The sequence below is a fragment of the Chiloscyllium plagiosum genome, unplaced genomic scaffold, assembly GCF_037043375.1.
Source record: "Chiloscyllium plagiosum isolate Xiang-an unplaced genomic scaffold, Cpla_swu_hap1 HiC_scaffold_6, whole genome shotgun sequence".
NCBI classification, from domain to species: Eukaryota; Metazoa; Chordata; class Chondrichthyes; order Orectolobiformes; family Hemiscylliidae; genus Chiloscyllium; species Chiloscyllium plagiosum.
Window position 1 is genome coordinate 102,187,997 of NW_028270144.1, and position 17,512 is coordinate 102,205,508.

At 40.4% G+C, this 17,512-nt stretch overlaps 1 protein-coding gene across 1 annotated transcript in view; it reads left to right on the forward strand.

Moving 5' to 3' along the window:
* The window catches only part of LOC122550816 (FRAS1-related extracellular matrix protein 2-like), a 244,705-nt gene that overhangs the window by 211,723 nt on the left and 15,470 nt on the right, over window positions 1-17,512 (forward strand). Inside the window, exons 14-17 of the mRNA XM_043692118.2 lie at window positions 2,443-2,746; window positions 4,352-4,483; window positions 5,209-5,540; window positions 15,369-15,561. Of these exons, the coding sequence (XP_043548053.2) occupies window positions 2,443-2,746; window positions 4,352-4,483; window positions 5,209-5,540; window positions 15,369-15,561 (961 nt within the window). The remainder of the gene's footprint in view (window positions 1-2,442; window positions 2,747-4,351; window positions 4,484-5,208; window positions 5,541-15,368; window positions 15,562-17,512) is intronic.

Genomic DNA, 17,512 nt, shown 5'->3' on the forward strand with positions numbered 1-17,512 from the left:
CCCTAAGCTTTCTGAAGCAGGGCTTCCTCCCGAGATGGTGGGCGTTCCCATGTATCTGCTATCCTTGTCCTTCCAGTGATGCTGTCTGAGGAGCCTTGGTAATTTGAAATAGGTAATTAATGTTAGCCTTGCCAGCAATACCATATCCAATGAGATAATTTCTACAGTTTACCTTTGATTGTCATGTTGCACATCTATAAAAGAATAAATGGTAGGAGGTACAAAAGTCTGAGAAATTTGGACTGTATTTGTTGAGATGTAGAGTTAAAGCAAGGCCAGAGAGAGATTGGAAACAAGATGAGACATTAGACTTTGTTCCATCAGTGGACTGGTGCAAGTCAGCAAGGATGGTAGTGATAGAAATGTGTGGTAGCAGATAATTGGCTGTGTTTTAGATGAGAAATAGAAATTTCTGGAAAGGCTCAGCAGGTTTGGTAGTATCTGTGGAGAGAAATCAGAACTGAGGAAGGGTCACTGAACCTGAAGTGTTAACTCCTGATTTCTCTCCACAGATGCTGCCAGACCTGCTGAGCCTTTCCAGCAGTTTCAATTTTTGTTTCTGATTTCCAGCATCCACAGTTCTTTCAGGTTTTTTTTAATATGAGGAAGTTTGTATAAAATAGAACTGTAATGTAAGAGTTTTGGAAGAATTAAATTGAGAGATGCTGAAGGGGTGGATGAGGGTTTCAATGCAGTAGAGACATGGACAGAATATTTTATAAACCTCGAAATAGGTGGTCTTTGACAGATCAGATATGGACTGAGCTTTGTGTGGGACACCTGAGTTGATCTGAGCCTAAGTGAGAAATCAGTAATTGGGATGGAATTGGCACTTGTGGTACACAAAGCTTCTGTCAGAAGTCAAACAGTCTGACTTCAGTATTATGAAGTTTAATTGGAGCACATCTCACTCGGATTTGATTTGTCCAATATCACACCAACAACAAGAAGGTTGAGAATGAAGGTGGAGAGATAAAAGCAGTCTTGTTTGGATATGAATAGCAGCTGTGAACCCAGTAGAGGTGGTGACACAAGATTTTGAGGTCACAAGCTCTCAGCAGTAATTGGCTGTCCTGGAGTTTGGACTGAACACCAACAGCTGTGGATCCTTGTGTTTACTTATAACGGAGAGTAAACAACATTAGACTGATCATTGAGGCTGGGTCTTGCTACAAAAAGAAAGTGAAGAGGTAGATTTCTTTACAAATAACACTGATATTTAAACACTTCCCAGCAGATAGCAGTTCAGTCGCTGAAGCTACTTTGTGCTGAGCAATTCACACAAGCCCCCAAATTTTCACTCTGGGTTCACACATTAAAATCAAGGTCACACTGAATTAAGTTTGAGAAGAAGTGGGTGAAATAATTCCACAGAGGTCAGTATCCCATCACCAAGTTATCCTTTATTTATACATGAACAGTCCTTGACTTTAGTAATGCCTCTTCAGAGTTAGTTCTCAGAGTGAACAGGATGTCTGACATTCCTTTTTTTTAATATGTCAGCCAGTGCTCCCAGATTGGACCCAATTAGCAGCCCCAATTAGGGAACTCATATTCTGTGAGCTCCAGCTGACTGACCTCATTAAAATGACTGCAGTGGGAAAGGAATAGAAATGTTTTTAAGGCAAAGATAAAGTTTTGAACAGTAAAGGAATTAAGGTTTATGGTGATCCAGCGGGTAAATTGAGCTGAGTCCTTGAATAGATCAGCCATGACCACATTGATTGGCAGAGTAGGCTCGATGGGCAAGATGGCCTACTCCTACTCCTATTTCTTATGTTCTTATGAGCTTGCTAAGGATGAAGCTTTAGGGCATTGATTGAGCAATTGGACAGATAGGAATTCTGGAGGTAATTATTATCCGCCAAAAAGTTAGAAAATGAAGATAACAACCATACCAACAGACACTGAGATAACTAAGACAAGATAAGCCATGCCTGTGCAGGAAATTTGTAGACTTAACTGTTTTTTAACACTGAATCAAATGGCAGTTCCTCTGTCACAATATTATGGTTAGAAAATCTGGTCCAGAGTAGATTCCTTTAGGTGACTGATTTTAAAGCCATCAAATTGTAGAAATGTTATTGCTAAGTAATGGAAATGTACAACAAACTCATCTGCTCCGAAACAAAAACAATCAAATATGTTAACAATCAAAAGGAAGAAAGGGATCTGCTTGTTTTGTATAGGGGCATTGTTAATGCTTTGAAGAACATTTCTGATATAGTGTACATTGCAGAAACCTTTATGTTGTTTAACTTTTATCTAAATTTAACGCTTAAGTGCAAGGCATCATTTTTATTCATGTGCAAACATTATTTAATTATAGATCCAAATATTTAAAAAAAAGTCGAGTGTCTCAGTTTAAAATGTTTTGTTCTTTATTAAACCTGGTTTATATTATCATTTAAGATGTTTAAATCCATTCCACTTTTTCCTCAGGCCTGCAATCCTAAATATTCTGATTATGACAAGACAGGCTCAATATGTACCAGTGAGAACATCAATGATACCCTTACTCATTATCGCTGGTTGGTGAGTGCCCCAACTGGCCCTGATGGAGTGACTAGTCCTATGAGAGAAGTCGACTCAAATACCTTCTTCACCTCATCCAAGATAATTACTCTGGACTCCATCTACTTCCAAGCTGGTTCCCGAGTGCAGTGCGCTGCTCGAGCAGTTAATTCCAATGGGGATGAAGGGCTTGAATTAATGAGCCCTATTGTATCGATCAGCGTTGAGGAAGGTACCGAATAAAGACATTTATATTGCTACTTGAAGTGACCAAAATGTAACATTGCACATTGAATGATAATTAGCAGAAATCAAGAGATTTAGATGTTGCTATATACTTTAATGGGTTTCATTTCATAAGACCATAGGCTATAGGAGCAGAATTAGACCATTCAGCCGATCGAGTCTGCTCCACCATTTGATCATGGCTGATATGTTCCTCAAGGAGAAAGTGAGGACTGCATATGCTGGAGATCAGAGTCAAGAGTGTGGTGCTAGAAAAGCACAGCAAGTCAGGCAGCATCCGAGGAGCAGGAGAATCGACATTTCAGGCATAAGCCCTTCATCAGGAATCAGCCATGATGAAGGGCTTATGCCCAAAATGTCGATTCTCCTGCTCCTCAGATGCTGCCTGACCTGCTATGCTTTTCCAGCACCACGCTCTCAACTCTGAAATGTTTCTCAACCCCATTCTCCTGCCTTCTGTTTTATTTCAAAAATACTGACAATGCTTTCACGCGGAAACCACTTCCTGTGCTGGATTAATGCGATTGTTAATCACTGTAGTTAAGCAAGGATCGTTAAATGCCTACATGTGGATCTCAATTATGTTCAATATTAACTAAGTCATGAGATGGCATTAATATCTTGCACACCTTCACAAATACCTGCGGAATTATTTCACTTTGACATGAGCTAATTTATCACATTAATTGCAGTGACAGGTTAAGCAATTCCAAGGTTGTTTATAATTTTACTTAGAAAGTTTGGGCAGAAATCATGTCGCATTAGGTACCTTGCTTGTTGCCTGGGAAGCCAGCAAGAGACCTGTTGTACCCAAGGCCCACCAAACCACATGCCAGTCAAGCATTGGTGATGCCACTGGTGAGCCATCCCCAGGAATCAAGATGTCAGGGACAGAAGCCTCACCCAGTTAGAGTTGTCAGCCAAGCAAAGACTGGCAATTCCTGCACTCAGCGGCAACATGGAAGAAGCCACGGCTGCTGCAGAGAGTACCTGCTGGCCCCCAGGATCATCAAGGAAAAGGCAACTGATGTCTGGAGAGGGGGGGGTGGGTGTGGCTGTCTCCCAGCAGACAGCTACCTGCCCAATGTTCAGTCCCTTGATCAAGCATCTTCCCCTCCCCATCCCCTACCCCACTGCAAAATGACAAGCAGGCTGCTGGGTAACAGCTGTCTGGCCAGCAGTCATGTTACTCCCAGCAGCAGTGTGAAACTCTTAAATGGTAATCCTTAATTGACCAATTTGGGGTCATAATTGACGATGGACAAGAAGAGTGGCCAAGAATTTGTGTATGCCGCCATCCAGCCTAATTAAATGCCTCTTACACCTTCAATCTTGCCACCAAAGGTTAGAAGATTCCAACCTTTGTATTTTACAAAACTAACATCCTGTAAACAATGTGTTTTTTTTAATAAGTGATTTACATCCCTAACTCAAACAGTTACTTCATGTTGTATTTATTCTACATAGACTGGAATGAATCCATAAAGAGAAATAGCGTACTTTTAGATGAAGGATGAGGGATTCCCAGTTAGCTTTAAGTCTGCGTTCAGTTTTGGCTATCAGGTAGTGATAAATGTTGTTTTATTGGCAGGTCTGTGCCAGCCCAGAGTACAAGGAGCAGTCGGTGCTGAACCTTTCTCTGCGAAGCTTCGTTACACAGGATCCGAAGATCCAGATCATCCCAATCTCATTAAAGTGACTGTAACAATGCCTCACATTGATGGTAAGAAGTAAACTACGTGGAGTTGCTTCTTTATGTATTCCGGCTTTATCAAGTGATTTCCTTTACATTCTGTAGAACTTTGTTCCATTGTTTGCAAGATTTCACTTAATTGCTACTGACAATAAATAACATTGTGAAAGCCAGCATGAGAAATGAGAGATCAGAGCTGTGGGATTGAGTGGGAAATCAGGACAGGGAAGGCTAGGTGGGATAGAAGAAGGATGGAGAGTGTGAAATGGCTGCCACTTGGGGAGTGAGGAATCCACCTTCTTTAGTTGGGCTGGAAGTAGTTCACCTGATCCACTGAGCTCCCAAGGAGGTGCTGAATAAGCCAGTAACATGTGGAGCCTGCAGTTCCTGTCTCCATTTCACAATTGAGTTTCCCGACCTTGTGAATCCCATGTAGCGCCAAAAAAAATTGACTCCTTTTTAATTTAGGAGCCCCTTGTAAATATGTGACATAAATATCCTGCCTCTTCGTAGTCAAACATTCGGAGGCCTGGGTACTTGCAACCACAAAAATGGCAGAATGCATTTCACTTTGCAAGGCTGCATCCTTCATCACAGTAGGTGTGGGGATGGGAAGACAGCTGATATTTGAGGCCTCTGTTAATGAAGTTCAGAAAAAGCAGAAAGTTCTGACTTAATGTTCGAATGTTCTTTTGTATTATTGTCTGTGCGTTCCATAATGAATATGTTCTTTTCATAATTGATTTTTGTTTCAGGTATGCTCCCGGTTATCTCCACACGCCAGCTGTCTAACTTTGAACTCACTCTCAGCCCTGACGGCACTCGGGTTGGCAACCACAAGTGTTCTAACTTGCTGGACTACAATGAAGTGAAGACACATTATGGCTTTTTGTCAGATTCCACTAAAAACCCCGAGGTGATTGGAGAGACTGCCCCATACCAATACAGTTCGTCACTGCGTGGATCTTCTACACTCCGATTCTACCGAAACCTCAACCTTGAAGCTTGTCTCTGGGAGTTTGAGAGTTTCTATGATATGTCTGAACTGCTCACAGACTGTGGAGGCTCTATTGGGACTGATGGCCAGGTATGAACGTTGTCACCAGGTATCTTTTCTTATACAGATGATAACTGATACTTGAAAAAAATGAAGAACGCCACATATTAGAGGCTGAATTTTGTGCCCTCCTTGCTTTCGCATTTGAAGGCGAGAGTTGGGTCTAAGAAACAAAGTGGGTGGCCAATCCACTGCCTTCTTGCATTGATTGTGTGGGCTGCTGGGGGCAGGAAGGTTGAGGTAACTTCTCAGGCACCCCTGTCAAAATAGTACGCCCTTTGTGCCTCCACATGTTCCCTCTGCTTTGCCTCCCAACCCTTTCCCCAGCGGGATATTGTTGCTTTGCAGAATTCACATTGGCAAAGCGCTGACTATGGGAAAGTAGAGAAAGGAGTGAGTGATCCAAACTCCATAGAATCCACCCCCTTTGTATTTCTATCTCTTCCAATTGAGACTAGCTCCTGTCCAACAGGAGGGTTTGAGATATACCGCTGAACATAAGTTGGTGAATATTAGATTCTCGAGACCTGTTCCAAGGATGATGGGACTCTCCACTGAAGAAAGATTGGGTAAACTGGACCTGTAATCTTTAGGGTCTTTAGAGTCAGTGAGATCATCCCTTTGAAATATACCACATAGCTTAAAAAGATAGACAGAGTAGATACAGATATTTCCCCTAGTCTGGGCATCTAGAACCAGTGGTCACAATTTTAAAAATAAGAAGAGATGCTATTTAGAACTGAGATGAGGAGAAAGTTGTTTACTCAGCAGGTTATGAATCTTCGGAATTCTGTACCCCAGATTGCTGTAGAAGCTTGGTATTTTTAATAAGTTTCTAATTTTTAACACAAAGATTTATGGAGATAATGTGGATAAAAGGCATTGAAGCATTTGATCAGCCATGATAAATTAAATTGTGGAGCAGGCTGAATAGGCTAAATGGACTACTCATGCTCCCGTGTTCCAATGTTTCTGTAATTAACATCGATTTATCAGCTACTGTCACTAGACTAGTAATCAAAATCTCTGGGCTAACATTCTGGGAGGTTGGTGAAATTCGAATACAGTAAAATTTGAAATTAAATAATAAACTGAAAGGTGATGTCCATTGTCGATAGTTATAAAAACCATCTGGTTCATTAATGATCTTTAATAAAGGAAATTTGCCATCCTTACCTGGCCTGGTCTAAATGTGACTCCAGACCCACAGCAATATGGTTGAATTTTAAATGCCCTTTTAAAAGGCCTAACAAGCTGCTCAGTTGTATCGAACCGCTATCAAGTCTAAACAAAGGCATGATACTAGACAGACTATTGGCATCACCCTGAACACTGCAAATGACAATTGCAAACTTAGTCCTGTGAACAAATGCAAAGCTTTACTCGCTAACATCTGGGGGCTTAATGCCAAAATACTGGGAGAGCTGACGCACAGACTAATCAAGCAACAGCCTGACATATTCATTCTTACGGAATTATACACTATATACAAATGTCCCAGACACCACAATCACCGTCATTAGTTACGTCCTGTCCAACCTGCAGCACAGACCCACCAGAGACAGCAGCCCAGTGAAACATGCTAAAGCTCCTAATAGCGCCATGATTGTACCTATATCCCGATGACTACAGTGCTTCAAGAGGGCAGCTCACTACTAGTGCTATTGGAAATGGTCAATAAATGCTGACCAGCCAGTGAAACCAACATCTCATAAACAAATATAAAAAAACTCACTATCATACCCATCAATACAGAAGATATCCTGCTTAAACTATTTTCAAAATAGTTTTGTTTATATCATTAGACAAATGCATTGTCGACCATGGTATCCAATAATTATAGCATCACTGCTAATCCGGTGTTTTCATTTTGAATCACATCATTGCAGTCATTTGCAGTAAATACGAACATCTGTACAGACAACGCTGCCAGTTCAGTTTTGATTAATTAAAATTGTTTTCATTCAACTAGAGTAGACAAATTTTGTTTGTAGTCTGTAGAAAATCACTATTTGTGTATTTTTAGATGCCTTTCTAAATACCACTTTGAATATAGTGAAATCAAGACACACTTTTCTATCTCGTTAACCCATCTCCATTCAAATGATTGAGGAAAAAGGCTCCATTTGCTGATGGAATAGAATAATGTGTTGATAAATACTGCCAGATCTCCCTTCATCTGCACTATGTGGGTGTCTGCTTACCTCGTTGCTTTACTGACTGTCTCCTGGGTGGTGAACAAAGCCTTACTATGTGGGGATGATGTTTTACTGTAACACAACACCACACAGAATGTTGAGCCACGTGTCGTTAGGTAAAGTGTGAATCCTTCTGTTTGTCAGCTCTTCATATAAGACCCACATGTCTTGAGTATGGCTGAGATGTGAGATTGCCTCTTGTTTTGAATTCTTTTCCATAACCTGCATCCTGCCTACTCATTCCTTGTGAGCATTTGCCTGATGTTATGAAAAATGTTCAACAATTTAGTTTATCATTTATATTTCATTTTAGTTTTCTCTCCCTGTTTAATTTTGTTCCTCCTGGACCTCCTGTATGGAGTTTCCACTGTTAACAGGTCCTATACTCTGTCTTCTATCACTTGTGGGTGATGTGCAAGGTTGACTAACTGGTTGACTAAACCTCAGCATTTCTGTCTGTTTCTAACACATTTCCATGGGCTATCTTCCTAAGCAACTTGGCTGTTCAATAATACAGCATGTAGGTATGCTACCTGCACAAGTGTAACTTCACTGGATTATTATTTTAATTCAATCTAATGTTAGCTGACTAGAGACATAGAAAATAGGAGCAGGAGTAGGCCATTCAGATATAAAATACATTTATTATCTGTTTTGAAATAGCCATTTAGAATTCAACCTAATGGAATTAGTTCTTTCTGCATGATATTACCCTAACATGTTTTCTGCTTCGTCTTATTTTGGTGTAAATTGTTGACGATATTAAATGTAACAGCGTTGGTAATTGCAAGATATGTAAATTGGGTGGAGAAGTCTGGAGATCAGTTGCACAGTGGTCACATTTCACCTGCAACTGCAAAGCATTTAAGATTTTACCTGGCATATTGCTACTTCCAAAAGATTTGGTTGCAGTTTTAGCAGGTTCTTTAAGCTTGAGACATAAATGAGGAGTTTGTTATACTACCACTTGTCTGTCTACTTTCTTCAAAATGGATTGGAAATTTCAGTGAATTCATAGATGCAGGATCATTAGAAGAAAGTGTCAGGAGGCAGTATTAAGTGAGAGAGGCCGACAATGCTACAAAAAGGGAGAAAGTCGAATTTCAATGGTCTGAAGCTCTGAATGTTTCCAGTGAAAGAAATATGTCCATGAAACAGTACACTCTTTTGACAGCATCTGTCAGGTTTACGACCCCTACTACTTAGAAGAACAAGGGCAGCTGATACTTGGGAAGACCAGTAGCAGCAAGATCTATTGTTGATCTTTAACTATCATTAGCTGTAAATCCTGGGCTCCTTCCCTAACAGCATTGTGGGATCTCTACACCACATGAACTTTAGGGGTTGAAGAATGCAGCTGACCACTACCTTCTTCAGGGTAATTAGGGGGTTAGACAACAAATGCAGGCCAGTCAGTAGCACCCACATCCCAGGAAAAATTAATCTGTGATCTCTTGGTCACCACTAACAAAGCAGATCTTTACTTATGCAGTAAGCACAAGGGCTGACATCATTCATTGAACAGAGGCAGCCACAGCAGTCTCAATTTTATCAGCAGTAGAAATCTAAGAGCTTCAACCACCCTGGTAAAGGGCAGCTTTCAGATAACTATAGCTTCTTGTCATAAATGGAAATGCATTATCTCCCTGCTTTTGTTGCTGCACTGTTGAAGGCTAGGCTTTAAAACAAACTGGATCTCAGTGGCGCTTCCCTTTGATGTCTCCTGCAGATAAGGAAGCTCCTTTTCTGCTTCCATTTCTTACTGTCGATAATGCAACGATTGTGCGGTTCAGAACTCTGCAAATAAAGGCATGTTCTCTTAAGTCCAGTATAATGGTTTACCCACTCCTAATTGTCTTTTACTGTGCTATTTTATGTACAGTGCTTGAACTTTAGTGAAATAATGCAATGATCAAAGTCTCCATTCCATTTCGGAAGACCTGCTCTAATACTCCCTTCCTTCTACCAGCATTTCTCCAGTTGAGTTATTTTAATGCTTCAGAGAATCTCGTAGGTTTTAACTTTAGGGAAAATGTTGGATATTATGCAAAGCCACCAGAAAGGTGCAGAAACACTGAACTTTTGAACATTTACATTTAATATCAATATCTTTCATTTGTGTCCTACTGTCCCTATCCTGCTATTGATATATCGTGGACACTAAGTAGTGGCACTGCTGACAATGAGATATCCTTCATCTGCAAACTTTGGATCCTCTCGAACAGTGTATGCTTCGCAGCTTTACCAAGATAGATTCTGATTGAACCAACCTCTGTGTTCAGATCCTTGATAAAACTAGAAGTCAATTTTCTGGGATGCACTAAAGTAAAACAAAGAACTGTGAATGCAGGAGATCTGAAACAGAAACAGAAATTGTTGGAGAAGCTCAGCACGTATTGGAAGAAAGCAGAATTAACATTTCGAATCTGGTGACTCTTCATTAGAGATTGTGTTCTCTTTGTTGCTCACTTGAGCAGAATCAAGTTTCCTCGTATTAAAGCAACTTATTCTGACTGTCTTTCATCAGAAAGCATTACTGTACCTTGTTCCATCCGCCCCCACCAGACGTTCTGCCTGCCTTCTCATTCCCTTCTAGATAAACAAATCAAAGGAGAATGCATTGTAATTTTAAGAAACTTATTAATAGAGTCTAAATAGTCATTTTACAATTTAATTTTTAATACAAAGTGGAAAATTAATGGATTTCACTCGAATCACATTGACAAAATATATTGTCAGCATGTACTTTTCTATCTGCTTTTCACATTGGAACGAAGAAGGATGAGAGGTGATTTGATAGAGGTGTACAAGATGATGAGAGGCATAGGTAGAGTGGATAGCCAGAGACCTTTTCCCCAGGGTGAAATTGGCTGTCATGTGATGATTGGAGGAAGGTTTAGGGAAGACGTCAGAAGTAGATTCTTTACACAGAGAGTGGTGGGTGCATGGAGTGCACTGCCAGCAGTGGTTGTAGACTCAGATACATTAGGGACATTTAAGCAACTCTTGGATAGGCACATGCATGATACTACAATGAAGGGTATGTTTGTTAGTTTGATCTTAGAGGAGGATGAAAGGTCAGCACAATATCGAGGGCCAAAGGGCCTGTACTGAACTGTACTGTTTTCTGTTCTTTGTAGAAGTGCTAGGATTTTTGTCACATGATAATTGAAATTTATTAGGCAAAATTATTGCTTTGTGATTTTTATTCATGGACTAAATGTCTTTTTGCGAAGTACTTTAGATTGGTGAAATGAATGAGTACATTGATCAACTCAAAACAATTGCAATTATTACAGAAACTTCTAACTCACAATTTAGATGGGCGAATCAGAATCTGGAGTTAAAGACTGATCAGGAGTTTTGTATTTGAGTATTAGTTAGCATATTTTTGGATGCATGTGTTACTTTCTGTTAAAAGATGTTGTCCAAAATTGTGTTCCGTACCTCAGTGCCAACTGGCTGTCAGCTGGAAACAGCACCATTGTGCAGTCATTAGATAAATGGAAATTTATTGTTAAGGCACATAGTCACTGCCTTAGACAGCAGTGTATATGGAAACATGAATTTTAATTTGTTAGTTGATTACTAGCTTGTGCTTGTTTTCTACACTCTGAAAGCTGTGGTTAAATCTCTTTAGTTAGATTGAGTTTCTGTTAATCTATAGTGATGATGTACTTATTTTCTGAAGCATGAATGCAGTAATGATTGTAAAATGCAATCTGTTATCTTGTCAAGTGTATGTTAGCCTGAAGGATATTCAAAACTCAGGGTCATGGCTCAAAATTAATTGTTACAGCTTTTTGTGAAACACTTCATAAACGTTGAGGGCAAGATTTTCCATTTTGCAACTTACGTGTAGAGAATGGGCATGTTGAGTGGCAACTGACTCTCTGCAGTGCACCGGTGGGAGAGCTCACAGAATCAAGCTCCAATCAGTTTGATACAAGCTGCTTGATGAATCACATATTGTGTCTTTGAAATCCCACCTTACCAGCTGGGTCCTAGAACAATTGATGAAGGTTTAGTCTTCAGAGCATCCCATAGCGAGAAGGTCTCACAGGGTGGGGAGGTTGCCAGAAGGTGAGAGTCACGAAATTTGAAGGCAAGGGCATTGGGTGGCTTTTAGCGAGCCCCCACCAGCCAATAAAAAAAACCTGGGAGGCAGGTTGCTTGATGTTCCCAGTTGGAAAACTAACCACCATTCTCAGTCAGAAATTAGAACGGGGAAACAATGAAACAGAAGAATTGAACACGTATTTTGGCGAGTTTTGAGAAGATTTGTAGATCAGGTTGAGGTTCTGGATGTAGGTTTGCTCGCTGAGCTGGAAGGCTCGTTTTCAGACATTTTGTCACCATACTAGGTAACATCTTCAGTGAGCCTCCAAATGAAGCATTGGTGGTGTAGCTCACTTTCTACTTTCTGAACCTTCCAGCTCAGCGAGCAAACCTACATCCACATACTTTGGTTCTGCCTTCACAAAAGATAGTACACATAACCTCCCAGAAATGTTGGGAAACCAAGGGTCTAGTGAGAGTGTGGGAATTGAGGAAAATCAATATTAATAAGAAAATGGTGCTGTGGAAATTAATGGAGTTAAAGGCTGACAAACGCCCTGATACTCTCCATTCCAGAGTATGAAAGGAAATGGTCCTGGAAATGTTGGATGCATTGGTGGTCATCTTCCAAAATTCAGTAGATTCTGAAGCAGCTCCTACAGTTTGGAGGGTCGGAAATGTAACCTCACTACTTAAAAAAGGAGGGAGAGACAAAGAATTACACACCAGTTAACTACATACCAGAATACTGGTATAATGCTGGAATTCATTATGAAGGGCATGATAACCAAATATTAACGGGATTGGATAAAGTCTGAATGAACTTATGAAAAGCAAATCATCCTTAGCAAATCTACTAGAGTTTCTGGAGATTGTAATACAAGAATAGATAAAGGAGAGCCACCGAATGTAGTGTATTTAGATTTTCAGAAGACTTTGATTACGTCCAACATAAAAGGTTAGTGGGTAAAATAAAGCACATGGGATAGGAGATATTTAATTAACACAAATTGAGAATTGGTCGGCAGACAGGAACCAGAGGGGGAATGACATGTTTTCTTTTTCGGAGTGGCAAGGAGTAACTAATGGAGTGCCGTAGGGATCAGTGATTGGGCCCTAGCTCTTCACGATATATGTAAATGACCTGGAGAAGGGAAAGATGTGCACCATTTCCAAGTTTGCAGATGACACAAAACTGTGTGAGATTATAAATTATGGGAGGATGTGCAAAGACTTCAATTTGATTTAGACATATTGAGAAGTGATCAAACACATGGCAGATGCAGTACAACCTAGCTAAATGTAAAGTTCTGTATTTTGGTTTGAAAAACGGAAAGGAAGAATAGTATTTAAATTGTAGTGTGTTGGCAAGTGTGGATATACAAAAGAATCCGAATGTCCTTGTACACTAGGCAGTGAATGTAGACAGGCATGTGCAGCATGCACTCAGGAAGACAATGGTATCTTGGCCTTCTTTGGAAGCGGATTTGAGTTCAGAAATAAGGATTTCTTACTGCAATTATACTGAGTCTTGGTCTCAGACTTCACCTGAAGTACTGCATGCAGTTTTGGTCTGGTCACAAAGCTGATATGGGATGGCAGGACTGTCCTACCAGGAGAGATATTTGACTGGGCTTTTATGAACTGTGGTTTAGACTAAAACATATAAAATTCTAATAGGGTTGAAAAGACTAGATGCAGGGGAGATGTTTTTCCTGATTGGGGAGTCTAGGCTACACGGTGTAAGGATATTTAGGACTGTGATGAGGAAATGTTGCTTCACCACAGGTGGTGAACCTGTGGAATTCTCTGCCACAGTAGGCCGTGGAGTCGAAGTCACGGAATAATTTCCGGAAAGATTTAAATTTTAAACACATCTCGGATAATAGGGAGGAAGCGGGAATTTGGGCTGAAACAGACAATCAGCCTTGGTCATATTGAATGATGGAGCAGGCTCAAAAGGTCTGAAAGGCCCTGTATCATCTGCAACGGCAGGTAATTTTACCAAAGGCAAATTGAGGCCATAATGTGGCATTTTATTGACTACTACAGGCCTAATTGCTGGCAAGTCAGATAATCAACATGGAACTGATACTCATGGTTAACTTGCCATTCTCACCAGCTTCTTCAGCACCTCCAGTGAGCCAAACACTGCTCCCTCAGAATTAGTGCCTGCAGAAATTAAGGTTTACCTGTAGTTCTTTTGTGGCAACTTAAGACCTCATATAAAGTCACATTTAACTATGCCTGGATGTTGTTAGGTTCAAAGCTGACCAGACATTTATCAAAAACATAGACAGAAAGCAGGGGTTGCCGGGATCAGTCCTGGTCTTTTACAAATTGATGTTCCTCCTAGATGCGAACTGGCACGTGTGCTTTGTTCTGAGCAAGTGAACAGATTTCACATTGTGTACTGTTTATTATCAAGGTAAAATAGATAAAGCTGAAGATGGGAGTCTTTCGTTCCTTAGAGAATGGAATGCACTGAACTGGAAAAGGTCATTAGGGCTCAAAAACTGAAAATACAGTACTGCAAACTTTGTTTTAACCAGGCACTCTCAATGAGCTGGTGCTCTCAATAAACCAATACCCTTGATAAACTGACCAAAGTTATATACCTCAAATACCACAGAGTTTACTGTATTATTCTGTCCAATTATTATAGCCTTTTTGATTTATTTACCTCAATGTAAATATACCTGTTCTTCAATCAAATGGCCACATGAAATATCAACAATTGTTTCAAGTTTAAATTAATTTATCTTCAAAAACTGTGATCTACAACGAGGTCTGAGTAGTCAGTAGAGGGTGTGTGAGAAGGCTCTGCGCCAGTAAGGCAAAAGTTGCATTATTATTTAATTAATGTATGCTGTAAATAAAATATAACAGTGCTGTGTGTATCCTCTGCATTATGTTTCTTAGTGTATGTTTTTAATGTGATAATGTGGACCTCCTGATTATCCAGAATATTTGATCAACCAGCACCCTCCTGGTCTCATAGGTGCTGGTTAATAAAAAGTTTGCTGTATATCATTCAGTCCCTCATCAACCTGTGTTGTGTTCCTCATTAAATACCCACCTACTTGTCTCTTCTAATGAGTTGTAGAATCTTTGACTGTCTGTGAGTAATCCATTTTGCACATTCCCCACACTCAGTAAATGGCTTAGAGGGTGTGTCTGAAGAAGTTTCAATGTAAACAATTGATTTACTTGAGGCAATATCAAGGAAAGTACCTTTGTGGTAAAATTCCTACCACCTTTCTGTGACTGACCAGCAAGTGTCCATTCTTCAGCTAAAGACTTACAGAAGGATTTGTAGTGAAAATATTAGGAAAGGATTTGGGCAATTTAACATGGATTTCGCCTTAGCAAAACCACTAAATTTTGTGAACCTATCAAACACGATGAACAAAAATAAAAATGTTAATCATTTTAACAGTAGTACATGTGTGTATTACCTAAAAAAAATGAAAACAAATTCTGCAGAGCAATGAAATTCAGCAGTAATCAAACTGTTCTTGAGGCAATGCTGCCCCCATTTTTAGACTTTTACAAAAAGCTTAACCTATTGTACTTAATTTAATTTTTTTTATCTCTTCAGGTTTTAAACCTTGTGCAGTCCTACGTAACTCTGCGGGTGCCTCTTTATGTCTCCTACGTTTTCCATTCCCCAGTGGGTGTTGGTGGCTGGCAGCACTTTGACCTGCAATCAGAGCTTCGTTTGACTTTTGTATACGACACTGCCATCTTGTGGAGGGATGGAATTGGCAGCCCACCAGAGGCTGAATTGCAGGGTTAGTGATTGCTAGAGATTACTTCACCATTTCCAATTCTTACTGTCAGCAAGTTCAGTTCGGTGGGGATTGAGTTCATCAGGAAAACCTCCCATCACTAATTTACTTCTGCAATTGTAACTCAATTTTGTAAAATCCACCCATTAGTAAGGCTTTGTACAGAGAGAAAGAAAATCACACCATGCTCTTAGAGTCATAGAGCTATACAGCATAGAAACAGACCCTTCGATCCAACTTGTCCATGCCAACCAGATATCCTAAATTAATCTAATCTAGTCCCATTCACCAGCATTTGCCATCTCCCTCCAAACATTTCCTGTTCATACAACCATCTAGATGTCTTTTAAATGTTAAAATTGTATCAACCTCCACCACTTCCTCTTGCATCTAGTTCCACACATGCATCACCCTCTGTCCATTAAGTCCCTTTTGAACCTTTCCCCTCTCACCTTACACTTATGCCCTCTACTTTTGGATTCCTCCACTTTGGGGAAAATACCTTGGCTATTCTTTCGATCCGTGTCTCTCATGATTTTCTAAACCTCTATAAAGTCACCCCTCGGCCTCTGATGCTCCAGGGAAAACATCCTCAGCCTGTTCAGCCTCTCCCTATAGCTCAAATCCTCCAAACCTGGCAACATTCTTGTAAAACCTTTCTGAACCCTTTCAAGTTTCACCAACATTCTTCCAACAGCGGGAAGACCAGAATTGAATGCAGTATTCCAGAAGTGGCCTAACCAATGTCCTGTACAGCTGCAACATGACCTCCCAACTCCTGTACTCAATGCACTGACCAATAAAGGCAAGCGTAACAAACGCCTTCTTCACTATCCTGTGTACTTTGGACTCTACTTTCACTGAACTGTGAACCTGCACTCCAAGGTCTCTTTGTCCAGCAATACTCCCCAGGACCTTACCATTAAGTACTTAAGTCCTGCCCAGATTTGCTTTTCCAAAATAGAGCACCTCACATTTATCCAAATTAAACTCCACCTGCCATTCCTTGACCCCATTGGCCCATGTGATCAAGATCCCGCTGTACTCTGTCCACTACACCTCCAATTTTAGTGTAATCTGTAAACTTACTAACCAAATCTCCTATGTTCACATCCAAATCATTTACTTAAATGACAAAAAGCAGTGGACCGAGCACCAATCCTTATGGCACGTCGCTGGTTGAGACCTCCAGTATGAAAAGCAATCCTCCACCACCACCCTTTGTTTCCTGCAAGCCAGTTCTGTATCCAAGTGGCGAGTTCTCCCTGTATTCCATGTGATCTAACCTTGCTAACCAGTCTCCCATGAGGAACCTTGTGTATGAGTCTAAACATAGTATGAAGTATAAGGACTTTCCCATTACTCAGGACATGTCCATTTGCAGTGCTAGTTTTTTTCTGGAATAGGTCACCAGTATTGCCAGAGCTATACCTTGAAGCTTATCACTCCACAACAAGATTGAGTGACTGGGCAATTTTCCCACTTTTCCCACCCGCTGTTGATATATTGGCAGGATTCACGGGTTGCTATTTCAACCTGCTTCGGCCATGTTTTGAACACACCTTCTGTGGCCATCAAGTGCTGGAGTTGGTTTCAAACACAGAGGGATTGGCTCAGAGGCTGGGGTGCTACCCACTTTTCCACAAGACCTTCCTTTCCTGTTCTCATGGACAGAGTACATGGCACACAGAATATCTTAAGGGAATTGGTTAGAGTGTATGTAGATTTGTAAAAAGGGAATCACACTTGGCAAATCTGTTTCAAATGTTTCAGGTCGTACATTGGAGATTGGTAAGGAAACACTAGTGGATATCATGTGTTTAGGTTTACAAAAAGCATGTTACACTCGAAGTTACCGCACAAAGTTAATGTTCATGGAATTGTGGGTGTCACTGTGTTGGTTGGAGACCCCATTGGTGTCTTGAGGCTTCACAAAATGGGAAACCTACGAGTG